The following is a 24,287-nucleotide window of genomic DNA, read 5'->3' on the forward strand; positions in this document are numbered from 1 at the left end:
AGACAACACAAAGCAACACAGGTTCTATCCCTGGGTCCGTGCTTAGAAGTATTTAAGCGTGTTATAAATACACAACTAAGACAAAAAACAATTACACAACTAAAAAACAAACAATTCCCATAACAGCGCTTTGATGGCTGCAGACTGTGTGAGAGCTTTAAAAAAAAATGCAAATCATTTTAGTGCCACCTGTGGGAACGCTGTGTTTGACTTAAGCTTAAGCGTGCGTTTAATATTGTAAAATGATGCATCATTTTTAACCTTTACTTTTCTGAAGGGATTGCCTTCATTTTTGCAACAGTTTAAAAAATGCATGTTGTGTATTTGAATATAAAAGTGATTGCTTAACACAGTGTATGAGTGCATTGATTAGAAATAACTCCAAAGATAATGGGGAGCGGCACCAATAAAACCAAGTTGGTTCTGTCTGTTTTGCATATTACAGAGCATTTTGGAAAGAACTTTATATCTGTCATATATGTCTGTGAAAGATGTATGACGGAATCACCCGATACTTAAAGCACGCTGGGTTTGGTACGCATTTCCTTTTTTTAAAAAAAAAAGGTCACGCAACAAAAAAGGTTTTTTGTAAATATCAAACATATATATAAGTTTGGCCGTCAACAGCTTTAGCTGTCAGAGTGAAATGAATGCTCACAGCTCAAAATTACTAACGCAGTGTAGTGGATCAGCCAGACTCTGAGAAACCGAATTGGCTTTCTATTTATAAAATAACAACTAGTAAATTGAAAATAAACTGCAATAAAATGTTGGTCCTCTGGCAAGCTGCTGCCCTAGGTCTGGGCCTACTCAGTCTTCAGGTAAATACGTCTATGGAACACCTGATTGATTTTTCAATAATATGCACCTGTCATACAGATTACTTATTTTAATATTAAATTCTTCTAGGAATAGACCAATCAGTGGCTAATGCAATGTTGCAGGCTGAGGGTGGTGCTCCAGTCAGACCACTATCCAGCATGATTGCCATCAAAGTACCAAACCCCTGAAAAAGAAAGCACTTTCTAATTTCAGCAACACCTTTGCCACTGCTCCTGAAAAGTGGAAACTGGCTTTTGGGAGATAGGAAAAGCAGGCGTTCCGGCCCAGGCTGATACCCTTCCCTCGAGTGGAAGAGTAAAAGAAAAAAACAATGGCGGCATCGGGGTGCCTGCCTCTGGGAATCTTTTCTGTTTGTCAGCTGCTATTAAGTGCTGTCCAATAGGTGTTATTATTACTAATTTAGCAATACACAATACATCCACCTTGGAAGAATGAAGGACTGAATGACTGCAGCTTGCACACAGATTTTGGAAAGAGCAATTCCCTTTGGTGAACTATCTTGTCTGCTCACCCAGAACACTTTGCAAGACGTGTTTGGGTGTCTGGCTATCCGTTATGTGTATTGGGAGTATTTTGCAGTTCGAATGGGGGCTTGTGTGCTTTTGGAGCTGGCCTTTAGATAAAGTTTTCACAGTGGGTCGTTGACAAAAGTGGACACAACCTAACTGGGTGAATGTACTCTAAAGGGGTTCACTCACTATATTATCCTCAAAATAATAAGTTGAGTTTTATATCATGTTTATGTGCATCCATTGTTATTATAGTTGTAAGAACTAATACATGTTTCGCATTTGTCAACCCTTCATCAAGGCTTCTTTAATTTTGGTCGATATTGTGTCCTTAGATTCTAGTCAGAGTGAACACCAGGCAGTGTGGGTACGCACATTGTTAGGCTGGATGCTGTGAGTGTGTTTCCTTGAGATGTAGCCTCATGATGAGGTCACTGAAGACTTGGTGGAGTGGGCCCTCCAAAGAGAGACAGGCAGCATTGATACTTTCGTGCTTCGTTACAAAGAAGGTTCCAGCGCTCAGACTGTTGCCTCTGGCCTCTTCATGTACCAGATGAATGTTGGCTGCAGTGAGCATTCATCCAATCAGGGTGTGCTGATGTTACCATGTCAGGGCAGGCAAACCCTGATTTAATGACTTTTCAAGGAAACAACAAGCAAAAGTGTGGCAGAGGTCTCCTGCTACAGTACCATTTTGGCCTCCAGCCAACATTTCAATGGCTGTAGTGAGGGATTGTGAATTATCAACACTGGGATAAGTGGACACAAACCCCACAACTACCTCTGCGGTTGCACATCAGATACAACCACTTCTGACCAATTAAACATGTGTATATTAAACAGGGTCAAGCCAGCGGATATGAAACTAAGTTCACTTAGGAAAACATGGTTCCAACAAGAACATGAAGGCAGCAACCCAAATCCAACTCCACTGATCACCCCATACAGACCACAAAAAAACCTATTGTAAAAAGATTAATTCATTTTTATTATTTTAGTCAAATTTCATTTAAAAAGATATTAAATAGTTAGAAATACACACAGGAATAAACATACAAATATATAAAGTGCAAAGCGTGGTAAAAAGTGCTCGCCACAGAGGGAGGCAGCAAACAATTCAATGCCAATTAACTATTCAGGGGAGAAATGACAATAATCCCTCAAATGACTATTCCGTTGCCGAGGCCACCTTCTCCATCGGGGGAAAAAATTATAATCTCTCCGACGAGAGGAGCCAGGTCAAGTGGACACTAATGAATATAACAATTTAATTCATTTAATACATTGATTAGATGATTAAATCAACCTAGCACATAGGCAATTGAAAAAGAGGAACAAAACATTGATCCCAAATAGGGCAGTCCAATGATATATTAGCACTGCAAAGCCTCACAGTTCTAAGGCCATAGACTGAAAAATCTGACATAGGGTGCTATACAATTAAACATGTGCATCATAAACATGGAAAAGTATCAGACCACATTGACCACAATGCCTACATTGAATTCCCCAACTTCACCTCTTCCCATTTCTCTCTAGGTCATTTCTGTGTAGGTCATTTCTGTGTAGGCCTCTCCCCATTTCTCTCTAGGTCATTTCTGTATAGGCCATTTCTGTGTAGGTAATTTCTGTATAGGTCATTTCTGTGTAGGCCATTTCTCTATAGGTCATTTCTGTGTAGGTCATTTCTGTGTAGGCCTCTCCCCATTTCTCTCTAGGTCATTTCTGTATAGGCCATTTCTGTGTAGGTCATTTCTGTGTAGGCCATTTCTCTATAGGCCATTTCTCTATAGGTCATTTCTGTATAGGTAAATTCTCTGTAGGTCATTTCTGTGTAGGCCATTTCTCTATAGGTCATTTCTGTATAGGTCATTTCTGTGTAGGTCATTTCTGTGTAGGTCATTTCTGTGTAGGTCATTTCTCTATAGGTCATTTCTGTGTAGGTCATTTCTTTGTAGGCCATTTCTCTGTAGGTCATTTCTGTATAGGTAATTTCTGTGTAGGTAATTTCTGTGTAGGCCATTTCTCTATAGCTCATTTCTGTACAGGTAATTTCTGTGTAGGTCATTTCTGTGTAGGTCATTTCTGTATAGGTCATTTCTGTGTAGGTAATTTCTGTGTAGGCCATTTCTCTATAGGTCATTTCTGTGTAGGTCATTTCTGTATAGGTCATTTCTGTGTAGGCCGTTTCTCTGTAGGTCATTTCTCTATAGGTAATTTCTGTATAGGTCAGTTCTGTGTAGGCCATTTCTATGTAGGCAATTTCTCTGTAGGTGATTTCTGTGTAGGCCATTTCTGTGTAGGCCATTTCTGTGTAGGCCATTTCTCTATAGGTCATTTCTCTAAAGGTAATTTCTGTGTAGGCCATTTCTCTATAGGTCATTTCTCTATAGGTGTATGCGCGGTCTGTATTAGTAGAGATGATACGTCTTTCTGTTAGTATATGGTGCAGCATAGACTGAGGTCATGTGCACATATTTAAATTGATCATAAAAATTGGTAATTGCATTTAATATTTGCAGCCTGTGGGATGCAATTCTAGGATGTGGGATGCATGATCTAGTGAACCCTTCGACATCTCACTCAACGTGGTGTGAGATGGCATCTAGGTACTAGTTCTGTAGGACATTGTCCATGGATGGGCAATGTTGTGGCATAGTTTTGTGCATCCACAATAACAATTAACAAACCTGCCCAGATCTACAGTGAAACCTATTTTCATGATATCACCAAACATTTCATCCAAATCCAGCGCTGGTTTCTATGCCGGAGTTTCTCCATTGCATTGGAAATTCCCAAATCATCTCTGTTGATGGTGTGCCAACTGTGGAGGTGTTCTGTACATCTCTCAATAGCTCCCATGCTTCAGCTCCTACTGCTCCGCCCATCACCCACTCATTCACTCTTTCACTCACTCCTTCCTTATGCCCTTACTCACGCTCACATTCAGTTACTCATTTCTTATTGAACTCTCTGACTTGCTTGAACACGCACACACACCCATTCTCCCCCACTCAGTCACTCACAGGCCATTCCCGCCCTGCTGATGAACATATCTCATCATATTCAGTTTCAAGATAATTAATTCTGGCAAATATTGGGCTCTGTACCTTATTTACAAGCCCCCCGTGTTGAACTGTTCTGTACGTTGTCCTTATTTAAAAGAGTGCTGCACTTTAGTGACCTTCAGTTATATAGTGCAGTGCAATCAGCACAATGTGATATAAATAGCACCCAGAGGTGCAGTGTGATATGCACTGAGCTTAGCAGGGTGTAAAGTCCATGTGGGGTGCACATAGTGACCATTAGCACAGTGTACTGTACACTGAGCTCAGGAGCTGAGAGTTGTGACCACTCAATCAATCAATCATGTATTTATAGTGCCTGCTGTGACCAAAAGGCATCATGGCGCAATAGGATACCCAAAGAGAGACATCAGTTGCACAAACAAGTGGGATTCAGACTGAGCCCATCAGTGTAGTGTAGAGTACACTCAGATAATCAGCACAGGTTGGTATGCACTGTACCCACCAGTGCAGTGTGGTGTACATTTATCCCATCAGTGCTGTTTGAACTGCACTGTGCCCATCACTGCAGTATGGTGTACACCTAGTCAATCAGCACAATGTGTACACGTTGCCCGCCAGTGCGTTCTCGTACACACAGAGACAATCAGTTCAGTGACCGAGCCCATCAGTGTGATGTACTCCAATACTGTGAGACCAACCTGGTGCACAGTGTCCATCAAAACGATGCGGTGCACACTGTGCACATCAGCACATATTGTTGTACACCGACCCATCAGCATAGTGCTGTGTACTCCAAGCCCATGAGCGGAGTTTAGTGTCTAAGTCTAACTCTCAACCATCTGCATGGTGTGCTGCACACTGTAGCAGTCAGGGATGTGTGCTGCACACTGTAGCAGTCAGGGAGGTGTGCTGCACACTCTAGCAGTCAGGGAGGTGTGGTGCACACTGTAGCAGTCAGGCAGATGTGCTGCACACTGTAGCAGTCAGGGAGGTGTGCTGCACACTCTAGCAGTCAGGGAGGTGTGCTGCACACTGTAGCAGTCAGGCAGGTGTGCTGCACACTGTAGCAGTCAGGGAGGTGTGCTGCACACTCTAGCAGTCAGGGAGGTGTGGTGCACACTGTAGCAGTCAGGGAGGTGTGGTGCACACTGTAGCAGTCAGGGAGGTGCGGTGCACACTGTAGCAGTCAGGGAGGTGCGCTGCACACTGTAGAAGTCAGGGAGGTGTGCTGCACACCGTAGCAGTCAGGGAGGTGCGGTGCACACCGTAGCAGTCAGGGAGGTGTGCTGCACACCGTAGCAGTCAGGGAGGTGCGCTGCACACCGTAGCAGTCATGGAGATGTGCTGCACACTGTAGCAGTCAGGGAGGTGCGCTGCACACTGTAGCAGTCAGGGAGGTGCGCTGCACACTGTAGCAGTCAGGGAGGTGTGCTGCACACCGTAGCAGTCAGGGAGGTGCTGAACACTGTAGCAGTGCACACTGTGCCTATCAGCACTGTGCAGTGTACAGGGAGCCCAGCAGTGCAGCCTGGTGCACCGTGACTCCATCGCTGGGCACAATGGGCGCACTCTGCCCATCATGTCAATCTCTGGGCTCTTCCCTTAGAACAGTGGTATTCAAACTGTGGGTCTCGACCCCCTAGGGGTCCGCGGGTGCATCCCAGGGGGGCCCTGAGAGCTCAGCATGAAAAAAGATTTTTTATTTATTTTTTTTTTTTTTTTTTTTTTTAGATTGGAAGAAATGGGCAGGGGTGGCCCACATGGGCGGGCTGAAGCATGAAACTGTCTCAGGCAACAATGAAAAAGTGGCCCACAGTTGTAAATGGATATTCATTCCTTTAGTCACAGACTGGGCCTCATTACTACTATGGCGGACCAGTAACAACGGTGCTGGTAAGCTACCGGCACCGTTGCTACCGTTCCGCCATAGTAAGAGTTGTGCTCGTGGGTGCTTGACAGCCCCCGCCAGGTCTGACCTCAGCTCGTCGGATGCACCGGCACCGTTATTAACGGTGCCGGTGCATCCGAGCTCCCCATTCCCATTTGAGCCATATGGGGCTCAAATGGGAATGGGGATCTACCGGCACCTTCGAAAGGGCAATTATCATGTCCGCCTAACTCGGCATGACCTAGTAATTGCCCATTCGCGGGTGCCAGACCCGGATGCAAATCCAGTGGCAGCCGTGCCGGTTTTACCGGCACAGCTACCGCCAGAGTAGTTATGAAGCCCACTGTTTCAATAGTACCCAAAGGGGTGCTTTGTGTTAAAATGTAAGTAAATTGTGATATATTCAGCAACAATGGTCAACATTACTAACTGCATAGTTAAGTAACTCATCAAAATGGTCCACATTGGCCAAAATGGTGGCCCATTTTGATTGGCCCAAACTAGCATTTTACATTTTTGGTACAGGCATTGCCCTATAGGCCTGTCCGAGCCTGGCGGCTCATCCATAATGGCAAGAGGCGCCCACCCAGTGGCCCCTCACCCGTTATGGAGGAGCTAAGGAGCCAGCCCAGTGAAACAGTGAGCACTCCCTCAGCTGCTTTATCCAGCTAATGGAGTGCTCCTGGGCTGGCTGAACTGTCAAAGGGAAACACTGTTTCCCTTTGACAGTTCAGTTTAGTTCCCCAGCCGCACATGCTCACTGAGCCATGCAAGTGCTGGGGCGTTTTGCTTCGCCAGCATTGCATAGCTCATTGGAAATGCTGGCTGGGGCACTGCATGTCTGTATGTCCGAGGGGGAGCTCCTGCGCCTCCTCGCACATACGGACAGAGCAGCTGGAGCAGGCCGTTTCAGCACCCAGGACCAGTGGGGCCCAGGGGACAGGGATGGTATCTTTTTACCGGACATCTATCATTCAAAACCCTCTGCCTTGTCCACAAGGCTTTCTGGGGCCTGGGTCCAAAATACCTTCAGCTATTCCTCCGCAAATACCTCCCCTCTCGAGCTCTTCACTCCTCTACCTCCAACTCCCTCAGGGTCAGTCGTTTATCAAAGAAACGAGCTGGGGGTAGATCTCCGTCTTCGGCTGGGGCCTCCCTCTGGAACAGCGCCCTGCCACTCTAAAACTTGAGGAGAACCATCTTTCTTCCTGCATTATCAGACCTACCCTGTCTGCTGCCTTAAACGTAGCACTTGCAAATTGCTGGCTGCACTACCACTGTTTGTTGCCTTTATTATTTATGTATTGTTATTTATCTGTTTCTCCTCTGCTTCGCACTTTCCACTTCTCCCCCCTTCCATGCACTTTTCCCCTCACACTTGCGCGTTCTCAATGTCACTGGGCCTAGTAAGATCGCTGTTTTATTCTCCTCTGTTCCCCTCCCTTGCCTTGTCACGCTCTGAAACACTTGTGTACGAGCGCGATAGAAATAAAATATCAATGCCTGCCCCCTGGACTCCCAGCAACAATTGCAAACTGTTTGGCTATTTACCCATTTTTTGTTAAAAGTATGCTCTACAATGCAACATTTTAACCTATTATTTAAAAAATAATCACAGGGGGAAACCCCCCCGAACCTCCCCTTAATGCCCCTCCACTTAAAAAAGATTCACCAGCCGCCACTGGCCCTCAGACTGTGTTGGGAACGGGATGGGGGAACCGAGGGACTATGGTGGGAGCACAATGGGCGGGAACCATGGGATAGTGATGGGAGCAGAGTGGGGAGAGCCCTGGGTGTGTGATGGGGTGGGGAGAGACCAGCGACTGGGTAGGAGTGGGATGAGGGAGCCCAGCGACTTTGATGGGAGCAGGTGACGGCGCGCAATATATACTGTCCATTTGGCATTTCTGGGGGGTCCCGACCTGCCCAAATTTTGCTCAGGGGGGCCCTGGCCAAAAAAGTTTGAAGACCACTGCCTTAGAACCTACATCAGCACTTTTTCTGTAGTTGCACCTAACACCTTTTCATGGCAGAGATAGCCAATGACGTGCTTCCTTGATGTTGGCACCTAAGATGGACTCCACAGTTTCTTCAGCAGTGAAAAGTAATACGATGGAGCCCTGGACGTTTAGTTCTTCAGACGGAGAAAGAGTTCCCATGGGAGCCCGCCGGGGGGGGGAGGGGGGGCATTCGGTGCACTTACAGCATGCTCGCCTGCAGCCACTCAGGGTCCCGGGGACCCAGGGAAGCCGACCCCCTCCACCATGATACCATGGAAGGCTCTGAATTCTCCTGGAAGCAGGAAGAAAACACAGTGGGTGAAGGGACAAGCAATGAAAACGTTCAGGTAAAAACCTGCGCCCAAAGACAGGAAAAATAGCCAGTAGGTGACGGGAATAAGGAATGAATGCAGTGGGGAGGGAAAGCGCAGAGAGCTTAAGAATGAAGCCATGAACGAGTCTGCATGAGTGTGAATGAATACAGGAACACGTGCACGGATGTCTATCCAGTGAAGGCTCCTGAGGGGGAGGGGAGCTAGAGCAGCAGAGCTTTCCTCCTGTAAATGATACAATGGCTACAATGCTGGAGAAGGGAGAAGGGTGCAGCAGGGGCTGGGGGGGAGGGCGCATGAGGGTGGTGCAATAAAGGGATTGATTCACGGCTCTGACTGTTCTGCTGCTTTTCCCCCAAAGCAGGGACGTCATTTCACCAAAATGGCAGGGATAGCGGAAGTGACATCACACGACCCTTGACCTCTGAGGACATCACCGGGAGTGATGTCATTTGACTCCACCCCAAAGTGACAACACGGAAGCGATAAAACATAACCTTTTACCCCTTGAAAAAACAGGAAGTCGAATCACTTAGCATTCTTCCTAAGCACACTGTGAAAAATATGGTTACATATCACTGTAATGTGATATACATTTCATACAAGAATGGACGACCATATGTATCATTACTACAGTGTGTATAGGCCCATATTACCACATTACTGTGAATGCAAGCAGAAGTCCAAGGCCAAATGGTAATGATGTATTATTATATAGCACTTACTATTAAGCACTTTATATAGATCAAATATGCATACAATATCACCCAATCTGTGTTGGTACTCATTTATCAAGCTCAGAAAGATGAAATGTTGAGTTGACCTTGCTGGGAGCCGAACCTGCAACGGGCAGATCACACTGACATCGCAGCAGTGAGCACTCAACCCACTGAGCTATTTTATCAGCTATAGTGAAAGGAGCAATTACATGTCTGAATGTTCTCAAAGTTAGAAAGTAAATTACACTCTGTAGTGTATACAATTAAACTGATAACAGAATTAACAGCGGGCCAGTTCATCTGCAGGTCTGGTGCAAAGTTGGCCACATGTCAAGCCTGCATGGAACTACTTTTCAGGATTCAGAGCTTGTCAAAATAGGGAGACCAGAACACTCACACGACATCCCATACTCTGGGCACTCCTTACCTCATAAAAGCAAACAAACATCCTGAACAGCATGCCAGGGAGATGGGAAAGATAAACACATTGCAACAAAGCATTAATTGTGGCACAATGAAATCAATGGCCACTTGATGTGCTATGGTCAAATATTTCTACACTGTACACAAGCTTTTAGGCACAAGGATTGTGTCCAGTGCCCGAGGACACTGGGATGGAATGTCTTGTGATGATCGTAACAGAGACAATGGCAGAAAAAAAATTCTATAACTGCAACTTGCAACTTGCGAAAAGCAAAATACATAGTCCGAAATTGATGCTTATTCTACTCTAAATACTTTTTGGAGGATTTTTTCTGCATTGTGAATTTGAGGTGTTTAAGAACAGACTAAATCAGTGGCTCACCCCCTGAAGTGTGCCTGAAATAAACCTTTAATGAGTCTAGCAGTTATTGTATAGAATTCCAGAAAGGCAAATTATTTATTATTCCTATTCTTTCTTATTTAGGGTCACTGCTCAAAGTGTTACACCTGTGGAACCCCCCGTTTTTTTTAAGAGGCCTGAACAAGAAAGCCAGCTACTCCATAAATAAAGAGCCGCATGGCGCTGGCCACAGCCAAGGAGCTTCCATTTAGCAAGGGAGACCACAGGGGTAGCAAGGGAGACATCAGCGGTCGCAGTTGCGACCCCTGGTGACCCCCAAATGATGTCCCTGCCGCAAAGGATAGAGGAGTCAACGAGTTTTTGAGCAAAATATATATCCTCTTTTTTGATAGGGGACTGCTGTGGATGAGGAAATGAGTCTACAGACATAAAGAGGGGTTTCCACAACTAGCTACCCTGCTTCCAAACACACCAGGCGGTAGGTAAATCACAACCCAAATAGCACATAAGGGCTATCGGCAAACATATATATAGCCATTAACCAGGTCTGATAGAAAATCATACTTTAATTAGTATATATATTCACAACCGATTGGAGGAGATGTAATTCCATCGCGTTTTGAAGTAAACACCTCATACACATACAGAGAATTCATTATTAACTATTGCTTCAGTCTTTTGTGAAGTTAGTAACACAAGTGACAACTGAAATTCAATCCATGTGTACATTTTCACGTAGGGCGTTAGCACTAAATTGTGTTTCTGGATGTTAAAGAACACCCGAATAGCATTGGTCTTTTTTACAGTGTGTCTTCAAGACCCGTCTTCAGGGCGCTTTATACAATGGCTATCAAGACAAGTTCATACTCAGCTTCATGCACAAGGCCCTGTGCACCAAACCTAAAACCTACAAATATAATAATGACCAATTAGAAAACCTGGTACAGTGTTTTTTGTGTTTTCAAAAAATGTGCTTGAGGGGGGATTTCACCACTAACCTTATTTTGACTTCACAAAGTGTGTGGAGTGATATTCTTCAATGATTAATTCGGCTCATCAGTTATTTTGTGGCACTTGAATAATTCTGCTACTATAAACAAAGAAAACAGGAATACTACAATGTAGTAAATCATTTGAAAGGGGTGCAGAAGTAAAATTCCTGCCTAAGCAATCTCTCCGGAAGCTTTGCAAACCAGTCCTGGCTAAGCAATCTCTCCGGAAGCTTTGCAAACCAGTCCTGGCTAAGCAATCTCTCCAGAGACTTTGCAAAACAGTCCTGGCTAAGCAATCTTTCCAGAGACTTTGCGAAACATTCCTGCCTAAGCAATCTCTCCGACAGCTTTGCAAAACAGTTCTGGCTAAGCAATCTCTCCGGAAGCTTTGCAAAACAGTCCTGGCTAAGCGATCTCTCCGGAGACTTTGCGAAACAGTCCTCGCTAAGCAATCTCTCCAGCAGCTTTGCAAAACAGTCTTGGCTAAGCAATCTCTCTGGAAGCTTTGCAAAACAGTCCTGGCTAAGCAATCTCTCTAGAGACTTCAATCTCTCCAGAGACTTTGCAAAACAGTCCTGGCTAAGTAATCTCTCCAGAAGTTTTGCAAAGCATTCCATGCTAAGCAATCTCTCTGGAAGCTTTGCAAAACAGTCTTGGCTAAGCAATCTCTCTGGAAGCTTTGCAAAACAGTCCTGGCTAAGCAATCTCTCTAGAGACTTCAATCTCTCCAGAGACTTTGCAAAACAGTCCTGGCTAAGTAATCTCTCCAGAAGCTTTGCAAAGCATTCCATGCTAAGCAATCTCTCCAGAGACTTTGCAAAACAGTCTTGGCTAAGCAATCTCTCTGGAAGCTTTTCAAAACAGTCCTGGCTAAGCAAACTCTCCAGAAGCTTTGCAAAGCATTCCATGCTAAGCAATCTCTCCAGAGACTTTGCAAAACAGTCTTGGCTAAGCAATCTCTCCAGAGACTTTGCACCCTAGCCATTAAGTCAATCCTGAAGCATTATGGGAAACATGAACCAAGCTATCTAGAGCGCTGCAGGGTCCCTACCCTCCTGGTAGCCACTGGTTGCCTTCTGCTGTAAACCAACACATGCGCTCTCCTTTCTTTCCAGGAGCCTGGATCATCACTGGAGGGACGCATGCAGGTGTCATGAAACATGTCGGAGAAGCAGCAAGGGACTTCACACGGACCAGCAGCAGCAGCTACATGCACAGAGAGATTGTGGTCCTCGGCGTCGCCCCCTGGGGCGCTGTGCACAATGCAGACCTTCTGAGCAACAAAGAGGTGCGTATGAGGGGGAAGCCCCAGAAACATGAGCGAGAAAGAAGCACAAGGTGAGATTGGCCTCAAAATGGCAGGTTTGGAAACTTGCCTCTAGGGAGAGGTAGGGCGTGTGATTACATGGAGTGTGGACGATTGCAAGACGCCTTCTTAGTTTGGATTGGAGGAGGATGAAGACAGTGTTTCGAAGGTACAAACTGACAGATTAACACCTTTTTAAAAAGGTGTTTTATTTTGGTCATTTAAGAAGGGGATGGCATTTGCAAATCTGAACGTTGGCAGCTGAAAGGTTTTGAATTATTCAAACATCTCTTCTGCACAAAGACACACAAAAACAGCCTAGTTTCATCCTCATTTTGTGTCATCAGTGTGACATTTGAAAAACTGAAGGTTGGTGTCTAAAAGGTTTCGAGTTAATCATAACCACTGGTGTTGCTCCAGGTAACACTCCATGCCATTGTTTTTTTAGCCTTCCATGTCCTTGCTGAAGGGAAAAGACAATATGCAAATCGGGCTTGACCCCAAACAAAATGTGTCCCTTTTGCTTGAACTTCCGGTTCACATCCCTTCTGCACAAGACCACAAGCAACCGAGGACATGTTTCAGCCTCGTTGGGCCTCCCCAGTGAAGTGTAACTTGGGTCTGTAGGCACAGCAGGCCATGGTCCACGTCTGGACAAACTTACTCCGTTCACAGAGGGCTGTTAGAAAAACCGAAGTTTGATGTCTGGAAGGGTTTGAATTAATCATAAACTCTGGAAAATCTCTGCTCAACATTCGAGATCATTGGTATTCCATTACAGAAGGGGAGAGAGTGCATGAAAAAAAAAATCCAACCCTTCTGCAGATCACATGCAACCCCAGACAGGTTTCAGCCTCACTGGACTTCGTCAGTTAGTTGCAGTTTGAGTCTCTTGGCATAGTTGTTTCGGGACTCACGTCCCGTCCCAATTGGGTGACGTTTGCCAAAGTGAAGGTTGATGCCTGGAAAGTTTTGAATTAATCATAACTATTGTCATTGTTTTTTGTAACCCTCCAGATCTTTGTTTTTGGCTATGCTATTACAAAAGAAATGGGTAAGACTATATGCAAACCAAACGTGGTCCCAGCTAAAATCAGGCCTGCAGCCGGAACCGCTTCATCACACCTCTTCAGCACGGGACCACCCCCAGACATGTTTCAGCCTCACAGGGCATTTTCAGTGAGTTGTAGCTTGGTTCCTGCGGCGCAGCAGGCCAGGTAGCCATGGGATCCATCCCGCTCAGGGTGACATTAGCAACACTGAAGATTGATAGCTGGAAGTTTTTAGATAAATCATAACCACTGGTACTGCTCTTTGCGACCCCACGGACTATCATATTACAGCCCGCTGTGCAATTACAGAAGGCAGAACCCCATATGCACATCAGACGTGGTACCACTGGAAATGGGGAAGACCAGAGTGAACTGCTAGGGCGCATCCCTTCTTCATGAGACCACAAGCATGGCATGTTTGAGCCTCTTTGGTCTTCATGAATGAATACTAATTGTCCTATGTGGAAGGCGTGTGGATTCATGGCGAGTCTCCAGACCATAAGGAACCGGTAGATGGAAGATGCCTCAGCCAATGGGCTGGAGACGCGTGGGTTCTGACATTATGGGGTGGTCTTTTTAAATGGTCTGTTTCGACCACGTGCACAATTCATGAGACATGTGCAACACAAGCCACATCTTCTAGCTCCACAACACAGCAGGTGCGTCTGGGAGCTGCGCTATGGACAGATTAGAGTGCTCTTTGCAGCCTCTAGAAGAGAGTTCTGTGCTCTTGTCCCCCAGCGTGGGGGGGGGGGGGGGTTCTGTGGTCAGTCATTTCATCACACCCTTGGGAGAGCTTCATATGATGAATGTGACGGACATAGTGGGCCCCCGTCTCCACAAACCTGATCCGCGGACCTGCCTAGCCATCCTGGGGTTCTAGTCCGGAGGGGGGAGAGAGGGCAGCATTCTGTCAGATGTCATAGGGACCAGCTGTAGGGCCTTCCCCTCCGCACAGGATCTGATACACACTTGTCAGTCTGACCACCGCTTTTGTTCCTCTGAATCAGTTTGCCTGTTGCCAAATATGTACATGCCTGGCAGTTTGCCCTCATGCTAAGCACACAAGGGAATGGATTCCGTCTTCACCTGGTGCTTGCCATGCCAGCTATCCCTGATCATGGAGATGAGTATTGTTAATCACCAACAATACAGCAGTTCCATGGGACTGATACAAGTTGTGTGATGTTGCACCTTTTTTGGAAACGAATAGGCTTTAGACAAACATACTTCTTCCAGAGGCACTCATGCCCTTGGCATGTGCTTGCGGGTCTTATTGAAACTTTCGCCAGGTCCATTGGTCTGAAGGTGGTAGGGTGTCCTGTCAAAGTTTCGAAAAAATAGTTTTGACAGGTAAAGGTTTCGACAAAAAAGTGCTGAAAACAAGAAAACAAAAGTGTTTTTTTTAATTTTATAAATAGTAAAGGGTTTATTTTAATTTGGTATAGTTAAACAGGTGTTTAAAAAAAGAAACGGGGGAATGGGGAGGACCCCCATAAAAAAATAAAATTGAAAAAATATTCGAAACTTTTTTTTCTACACTTTTGTGTCGGAACTTTCCCCAGTCGAAACTTTGACTGTCGAAACAGTCACTATGAACCGGTGGTAGCTGCCGCAGGGATAACCTTTACCACTGATACGCCACTTGCTGTGCCTGGTACTGAGCAAACAGTGTGCACATCTGCCAGATATGCTCTTCTCAAGTAGGTCTATCCAGGTGAATGCTGCGGGGAGTTTGTGGGTGACCCAGAGTGTGTATCTGAAAGCGCACTACCACCATGGGAAGGGGAACCCGCGCAGTGGTGGGCATCCCTCCAGCTGTCCCTGTGCCCTGGAGCTAATGACAGTGCACGGTAATAGCTGTACCACAAGACACTATGGGGCCGATTCATGAAATTATCTGTGTGGAAAATAGAGTACTTGCACACACAACTGCGTGGAAATCCGCCTTTGTCAATTCATGGAACCGAATGCGCTGTACTTTCCCTGGACTTGCGTGGATTTCGTGCTGGCTCGACACGTCTGTGCAAGCCATCGAGGGCCTTTTGCACGAGACTCCGAGCAGAGTGTGGGCATGGCCTGCACTGAAGGTTGGGAAGGGGGCGGAACACCAAAAATGAGGAAGAAGCTACCATTGGGGAACTAGGAGCTCCAAAAAATCTAACTTCCACATAAGATGCCAACATATCAATGTGTCCATTCTTCTTGACCCCTTATGCCTTCGATGTTGTATAGATTACATGTCCTGATGTTTGTTTATAGATTCAACCAAACGCACAGTTAAATTCACATAGGTGTGTTTGTTCGGCATCAGTTCTTCTGGAGGGCCAAAAGTAGTTCCTGTTAGCGGTTGGTGTCAAGCTAACCAAGGTCCATCCACGTCCCGGAATCCATACCCTCAGTACTGGATGTATGCCCAAAATCGCAAGGGAACTGGTTCGGGGAGCCCAGGTCTTAATGTGAACACCCAGACCAGGATTCCTTGGTCAGAGGCACTCTATAGAGAAACCTTCTTCGAGGCACCATTGCTCTGCATTATGGTGAGAGAATGCGCTTCCAAGCAGTATGTGCCAAGGGGGCATGCCACTCAGCACACCATGTCCTGCAGACCCATGCCCCCGACCACCCTTACTCTGCCAATCAGTTCCTCCCACCTTACTTTCACATGTGCCAAGGATATGCTCTCAGGGCTGCGGCTGGCATAGGTGGCAAACATTGGCTTGCCCAGCATCTGCTCTGGGTGGCCCCCAATGCCATAGGTACGATTCCAGTTGTCTTCTGTTGGGAGCAAGTGGACATAAAGGACTTCAACAGCCATAATGCAGTGTGGGAAATCACATTTTTTCATCAGAAAATGCAGGAGACAGTGCCAATAGTTTAAGTGAGAATCAATGTATACTAACTACCCTGACACACAATTAGTTGCTGAATTGGACTGGCCCATTTGAGGTCGATTTCTGATTGGTTCTTTTTCTGTCGGAATCATAAACATGGCGGCCCTGTGTAAGTGCCTTCTGTGGCGGCAACATATTCAGATCATCGCTGTGTTTCTTTGCATCTCGGCCTAGAACCTTTAAAGAACAGAGAAGCTTTTAGGACAAGATGTGACACAATTACTATTGTTCTGCAGGAGTGCAGGAATGAGTAGTGGATACAACCCCAACTCAGCCCCACAGTACTACTAAATAAGCGATGATACCAATCATAAAGGTGAAACAGGCACAGCCTGAAGGGTATACATCCTTTGCCTCTTAGGGTAGACAGGCTTTACTCTTCCGCAGGGATGTGAGCTGGTACCAAAGCAATCCAAACAACAATAGTAAACAACAGTACTCTGATACCAACACCAAAAAGGTCTAGCCGAAATTCAGCACAAATAGGACATTTGAATGAAACTAGAAAATACACAAAACTAATACAAACACTAATGATTCCCGTCCACCCCCCGCCCACCCTGTAAGGGACAACACAGAGAATACAGACCTTGGACTAAAGGGGCACTCTGGACTTGAAGACAAGGGTGCACAGGCAATAGTTTCAGCAGCAATGTCAAAGACACTTACAATCTCTTTAAAAAAACAGGCAGGGAGTGGAGTTTACTAGTCACGAGGGTCCTATAAAGCAGGTCAAGGGAGACAACCACCATCGGTAACTTTAATCGTGCATTGCAGGTGTTTAGACGCTGAACCAAGGAAGGATTTAGAGACCACTTGCAGGGTAGACACCAGCAAGTCAGACACTGGGTACCAGTGGTCTCATCTGCAATCCAGCAAACAGGTCACCCCATATATTCCCTTGGGAAGGTTAGGGGAAGGAGCTTGCCTCTTCCTTGGCAATCTTGGTCTTGCCTTGGACTTCGGAGCCCATTGAACTCCCCACCAGGTTCAAAATGAATCCATCTTCAAGTGCCCAAAGATGAATCGACTAAAGGAGGGTCTCCCCATTGGCCAAATGCCACAGTGGATGGACTTCTGTAAGGGATCCAATCCTGTTGTTTCAGAATCCTTTTTCCTGGTGATGTCATACCGAGAGTGCTTGGTCTGCAGGAAATGAGGAGGGGGACAGGAAGTTTGCGGGCCCTTGGAAAATCCAAAATGGTGGGACCCTTCTCTACCTGGAAAGTCATCTCCTGAGCTACTCTTCTCCCCTCCTTTCCACTGTCTGACTACGTCAAAGGGTCTCTGTTAATTAACACCCTGGTGCGACTTCCTTCAGCCTGGCAGTGTTCTTTGTGGCACTGGACCACTCCCCGCTCCCAGGGGGGGTGTTCCTGCCTTCCTGGGAGATGACGACCATTTCCCAGGGAAGACAAAGACTTTTGCTGGGGCCAAGCCCAAATGGTCTGTTTTGGGCAAAACTCATTCCCACACAGTGAATGCACAGGAGACCCTTACCAGGAGGGTCACTAGAAACAAAGCGTATAATGAAATGACATCGATAGGTTTTGCCATATAATTGTGGAGTCCCAGAGATCACTATGTCACAACCAGTTATAGCTTTTATTTCAATGTGCCATCTGTCACCAGATCCAGGGGCCTTTAATTAAATTCCTCACAGTTAAAGGCAGATCCTAATTGCTGGACATTTGGCAGGAATGCACTTTTCACTTTGTAACTTCCATGTTGCCAAATCACAAGGTAGCTGCTGAGAGGCGTCAGTAAACAAGCTCAGCAAAGTTAGATGCATACTTTTCTTTTCTAGCATGGATCAGTATGTAAAGGGGGGTCTGATTAGCAGACCTCACTTTTAGTCTCATCGCTCCCTGCATAATTGTATCACATAAAATCACAAACGCTCACGCTATTCTGCCCTCACAGGTGCCATTCTGTCGCACAAGACAGGTTGTAATCTTCACTGGGTCCTCAGGAATAGTTTGCTCCATCTTCCAATGTTTTTGGTCTTTGTGCTGTAAGTCTACGGGTAGTGACGAAAGCAGGCATTTAAGAAGAAGCCCCAGGACATTGTTTGAATACCCAGCAGTCTAGTCTAAAGAGAGAGATGATTCCGACAACCCAGACTGGGGATATGTGCCTGAATGCTGTTCTTGACATGTCAGCCTCAAGTGAAGCTAGAGACAACCACCTAGATTGGACCAATCTTCCTGAGCGCTCGGCGACTCCTGTTCCGATCTTAGTCGTTTCACTGAGTCAATAACCATTGTCACTGATGGCAAAAGGAATGCTACCATTAACACAGTACTGTGATCCTGTCCAAGTGCACTGCAGAGCAGAGTGTGCACATGCTGACACACAAATGCAATGTTTGCTGCCCAATAAAAAGGGGTTTTAGAAGACGTTCTGAGAAGAAAATGTAACCCAGAACCGAGAGTGCTATAGGCAAGGTCACCATGAAGACCAGCAGAGGGCAGGGTGGTTTTTTTGACCTCCACCCCACCCATAGCAGCACCATCCCAGTGCATCTGTCAAGCTGGAATATACTTGTGACAATGTAAGCAAGGTCCTCAGTAATTTTGCTAAAATAGCAGAATGCAAATGTGCAAGTAAATACATCATTAATTGCCAGGTCTTGTTTCTCCATCCTGACTGCAAGCATACAATAAAAAATTGGGTCATTTCCTCAGCTATATTAGGTGAAGGCCCAGCCTTTCTGGGATCAGTGAACTATTTACGTTCTTATTGACATTCACTTGCAGTTTGAGTTCCCATCCACACTTGTGTGTGCGTATTTGCATTTTTCCTCCGCAAAGCTCGACATCTAACTGTAAAATTAGACTTGGGCAGCAGGCCTCAACTCTGTCACGTGCTGCCAAGAGCCCCTCCAGTCCTTGCGGCTGAGCCGTGCCTATGTATACCTTTTCATCTAACATCCTAGACTTTGCTGGACCTCCAAAATAAAGCTATTTTTGGATTCCTATTAGCTTCTAGGTAAGTGAGTCTTCTGCTTGCTTGGACATCACGTTGTCTATCCTTTGACCTGTCTTCGATTTAGCGTGCTCTTGCTTGCATGCCCTCACTCCTCTGCCAAGTATCCGCCTTATGCTCAGTCAAGCTACCAGCAGAGAACCGAACAGCCCTTTGCCTGACCCGGAAGGGAAAAGCTGACCTTTATGTGCTGTGGGAGCATGGCTATTGCTTATTGAGATCATTAAAAGTCTCATTAGTTGAGGTATCTGAACAAGGCATTTCGGTCAAACACTTAAACACAATTTTTATAAGATTGCAGTTCTGGTGTACTTCCAATGATCGCTGCCACCACGCCAGCAAGACTAAGATCCTTCCTATTGGGACTCCTGCTCCTTCTTTCTGTCCCTCACTCTGGCCATCTTCTATGGGCTCTCCCCCCTTCTCCTTCAACTGAAGCCAGAAACCGTGGAGTAATCTGCGACTCCTCTCTTTCCTTCCTCCCTCACATTCAGGACCTTGCCAAGAAGTCCCACTTTCCACTCCACCTCCTCAAAGGAATTCTTCCTTTCCCCCAGAAGCTCAAGGTCTATAGAGCTCTGGTTCTCTCTAGGCTAGACTACTGTAATAGACTTTTCCTTAATCTACCCTTTTCTTTTCTACAACCCTTCCAGCTAATCCAGAATAGGGCTGCAGGATTTATCCTTTGCCTCAAGGCCAGGGACCGCATCTCTCCAGCCCTAAGAACTCTCCACTGGCTCCCGAATGCTGCGAGAATCAAATTCAAATCCCTGTGCATCATCCATAGGGCTGTCTGGGGCCGGGGACTACGCTACCTACAAATTGCTCCCACTAAATACTCTCCCTCCAGATATTTACGTTCCTCCGGCAAAAACTCTCTGGCCCTCATTACGACCCTTGCGGAAATCGAAAAACGATGGCGGAAATGCAATACCGCCATCGAATAGCGCTCGGTGCGACTATGACCCGTCACCGCAAAGTACGAAGCCATTAGCGACACCGTAGTGAACGCCAACGCTAACTGCACCAAGCACGCGCGCGCGCGCCATGCCAAACCGCAAACACCACCATGGTGCAACGGTACGCCAATTCCGACCCTAGCGGACATGTACCTAACGCCATCAGGCATGGCGTAATGTACCATTCCGCCATGGCGAGAAGTACGGCATCGCGAATCAACCGTAAACGGCCCCACTGAGTGCCTGTACACCGCTCCCTGCCCACAAAGTACAACCCCCCGTAGGTGCAATGAAGTCACAATGCAACCATTGAAATGTACAAGTCACCCATGCATGCCAACGAACAAAATAAACACAAGAGGGGCCAATGGGAGCTGCAGGGCACAGATGGCACGAATACAGAAGCAATCCCAATGGACATGACCACAGTCCCCCACCAAGAAACGCACGCAAACACAGGCACCTGTGACCAGCAATATTCCGATAATCACATCATTCCACCAGTCCACCTGGCTGACCGGCATCTGTTACACAAAACCCAATCCCCCGCCCCAGAGCATGACAACATTCAAACTGTCATATAGGCAGCCCCCATCCCTGACCTCACGGGCTTAGTAGGCAAACGCGCCCAGTACAGTACCACGCAACTAAACCCCGAAGCTGGAACCCAATGCAGATCTCCTCACAATACATCGCCCCCCAAATAGGCATATGCCACACCACTTGCAAAGAAAAACGCTACACGGGCCAAATCAGAATAGAAATGTATGCACATCAAAGTCACCAAGCCCATACAGCCATCAGGCCATGAACTCCAAAACACTAATCACCATTGTGGGCTGCATCCGCAAGAAATGACCAGCCACTACTTGTGTGTCGCCCTGTTCCCCCATGGTACACAGAGCCACATTCACGTACGAAAAGGCAACATGGAAGCGCACAGAACCGCAGGGCCGTCCCAATGGGGAGGCACTAGTCCAGCTGAAAGGCCGAAATGTTGCTCCGAGCCACCAGTACTGCGTAAGGGCATGTGGGCCATTGGCGATCGTCCCATAAGATCGTAATGCTGCTCCACTGATTAACACGAAGCAGCAGGTGTCGGGAGTAAAATCCATCTGCAGGAGTGGCATACAGATGGCAGTGGCAAAAGGGGAGGAGATACCTGTCAACCAAAAGAAAAGAAAAAGAACAGAATGGCCATCAGAACTACATTCGAACAACTCACTTCAATGATCACACGAAATCCACAGCCATATGCATGCTAGCCCACTCAAAAGGATCATCACCACCCCAAAACCACTTGCGACTCATAAACATCTATATCGAGGTGGAAACACCATCACAAACGAGTGTACCTGTGCATGCGTCTGTCAAAACAGAATCCATCAGATGGGAATGTTAACGTGCATGGACACAAGTGTCTGAGTGCGCCTCGAGACAGGGAGGGCTCAACAAGGCCAGATAGACGATGGTCCCACTATGGCAGCCCTGCATCACATAGCGTAGGGGAGGCGGATAGATCCCAAGAAGCCCTGTACATGGCAAACTCTGTATCAAATCACCTGCCCATGCATCCATTCATCATTCCCTCATCCCGGGATCAAAACGCCTGAACAATTACTCACATAACATTAGAAACATCCATTGAGTCTGTGCGTTATGCAGCCTGCAAAATCCACAGTGCCCCAGCCCGTAATTCCAGTGTTGTGAAGTAACATGTATTTGGGAACGGCCGGCCTCATCGCCCACGTAGCTATTGCGCATCCCAAACTATTCATATCAATCATTGCTCCCTCGCCATGGGCCCTGTCTCAAGGACATTGAACAATAGAACGTTATATTTGCAGTCAGACCTGTGGGCATCTCCTCGCCGCTAGCTGGAAACCGAAAGCGCCGCCCTTCGAATTCCTCATTTGCAACATCACGTCGGAAAGGCATCTGTGGCCGTTTGAAATCACTAATTATTCCATCGAGTGCGGCTGTGTGTGAAAATGGCAACTGCCTTCACCCACGAATGGGACGCCCCGCCCGTCGTTGCAACTCGGTACAGTGATGCATGAGGGCCCACCGTTACTCGAGTACTACGTTCCACTGACCCTTCACAAGTCTGTTCGCGACTGCACAGATAGTATGGGAAACAATGGGACCACAGCAGAATGAACATATCAATCCAATTTTACACGGCCATCGGGTACAGATACATGATAGCAATAGCAAGATACCATTCCCCGAATTGCAGCGTTGTGCGCGTGACGTGCTCGGCCAAAGGGGAGAGCAGTTTGCACAGGTGGAATGAATCACCACAGGTGGAGGCCATACAGCCTGAAAACACATAAATTGCACAGCCAGTCTCCTCCCACAACCACACCGAAATGCTACCGGCAGGACTCGCGATGTTGGCCCTGGGGGACCTGATAGCACTGCAAGTGCTCCAACTCCAAGAAGAAGACGAACACCAACTACAACCGGCCGCACGGAGGAGACGCAGGAGGAGGAGGAGGCCAAGGCAGGGCCAGCAAGGCCCACCAGCACAGCCACTACCACCACGCAGGCAGCCCGCAATACCACGCCTCCGAGCACATCCGTTCAACCTCACTGATGAGCAGATCCACACCCTCTACCGTCTGGACCGGGACACCATAGCCGCCATTGTGGACATGACACAGGCTGACCTTGTCAGCATGATAGATAGCCCAACCGCCATCCCACCCCTACTGAAGGTGGTGTCTGTACTCCACTTCCTGGCCACAGGCACCTACCAGCACACAGTCGGACAGTTGCATGGCATATCTCAGCCACTGTTCTCACGGACACTATTGCAAGTGCTCGATGCCCTCCTGCAGCACGCAGACGACTACATCTCCCTACCACGCTCGGAGCAGGAAATTACAAACACGAAAGTGGGATTCCATGCACTTGCCGGCATACCGGGTTGCATTGGTGCCATCGACTGCACCCATGTGGAATTGGTCGTCCCACATGCCATGGAGGCCCAGTACCGCAACCGAAAACAATTTCATTCCCTGAATGTACAAATGGTGTGTGACTCCAACAGGATCATTACACATTGTTGTGCCCGATTCCCTGGATCAACCCATGATTCTATGGTCTTGAGGAACTCTACAATACCACGCTACATGGAGCGACACGCAGGGAACAGATCCTGGCTACTCGGTGAGTCTCATTTCATGCATGATGATGTGGGGTATGTGAATTGGCAATGACCTGGCAGGAAGGGGGGGGGGGGGTGTGCGTACGTATCAATGGCATTCCACATCATACGTTTCTCGTCCACATACAGGTGATGCTGGATATCCACTGAAGAGATGGCTCCTCACACCAGTCCGGAACCCACGGGACCAGCATGAGGAGGACTACAACCATGCCCACTCACGTACCCGTGTAGTCATAGAACAGGCATTCGGCCTACTGAAGACTCGTTTCCGCTGCCTCAGCAGGTCTGGCGGGGCACTCCTGTACCGCCATGAGAAGGTTGCAAAGATGGTGATGGCATGTGTCATGCTCCACAACATGTGCGTACGTAGAAATGTGCCCATGCCCCCTGACGCAGAACTGCAAGCACCTGAAGATGGTCATGATGAGGGTGGGGATGTGGCAGCACCTCATGGAGTCTGCGAGGCACCGGAGGCCCGTGACATTCGTCAGCATCTCATTGATGTATGCTTCTAGCACTCACGCCTGGTGGCTGATACATGGACACGGGACTCGTGGCACTGCGTGTGTCTGGGACATGCACAACATGGACTGTACGCCTATGATGGCCTAGTACACAAAGATCAATGTCCACAAATCTCATTGGTTGATCGTGCACTTTTAATGGCATATGTGATGTCATGTTGAACACCCTATCGACCCGCCACCCAAGTGAGCCCAACACACCCCCTCCACCCTCCTACCTCCCCCCCGAACACCAGTGTCCAAAGATGCTCATTGTCAGTGGGCTGTGCTATTGCATGCCCCCTCTGCGGGTA

At 47.2% G+C, this 24,287-nt stretch overlaps 1 protein-coding gene across 3 annotated transcripts in view; it reads left to right on the forward strand.

The window, feature by feature from the left end:
• Positions 1-24,287, forward strand: part of LOC138528635 (transient receptor potential cation channel subfamily M member 2-like) — a 613,775-nt gene that overhangs the window by 145,872 nt on the left and 443,616 nt on the right. For all 3 annotated transcript variants that reach the window (XR_011284191.1, XM_069640449.1, XM_069640451.1), the window contains exon 4: positions 12,212-12,384. Coding sequence is in view for 2 of the 3 variants with exons in the window: in XM_069640449.1 (XP_069496550.1) it covers positions 12,212-12,384 (173 nt within the window). In the remaining variant the exon portion in view is untranslated. The remainder of the gene's footprint in view (positions 1-12,211; positions 12,385-24,287) is intronic.

The sequence above is a fragment of the Ambystoma mexicanum genome, chromosome 7q, assembly GCF_040938575.1.
Source record: "Ambystoma mexicanum isolate Mex_15411 chromosome 7q, UKY_AmexF1_1, whole genome shotgun sequence".
In the NCBI taxonomy this organism is placed as follows: domain Eukaryota; kingdom Metazoa; phylum Chordata; class Amphibia; order Caudata; family Ambystomatidae; genus Ambystoma; species Ambystoma mexicanum.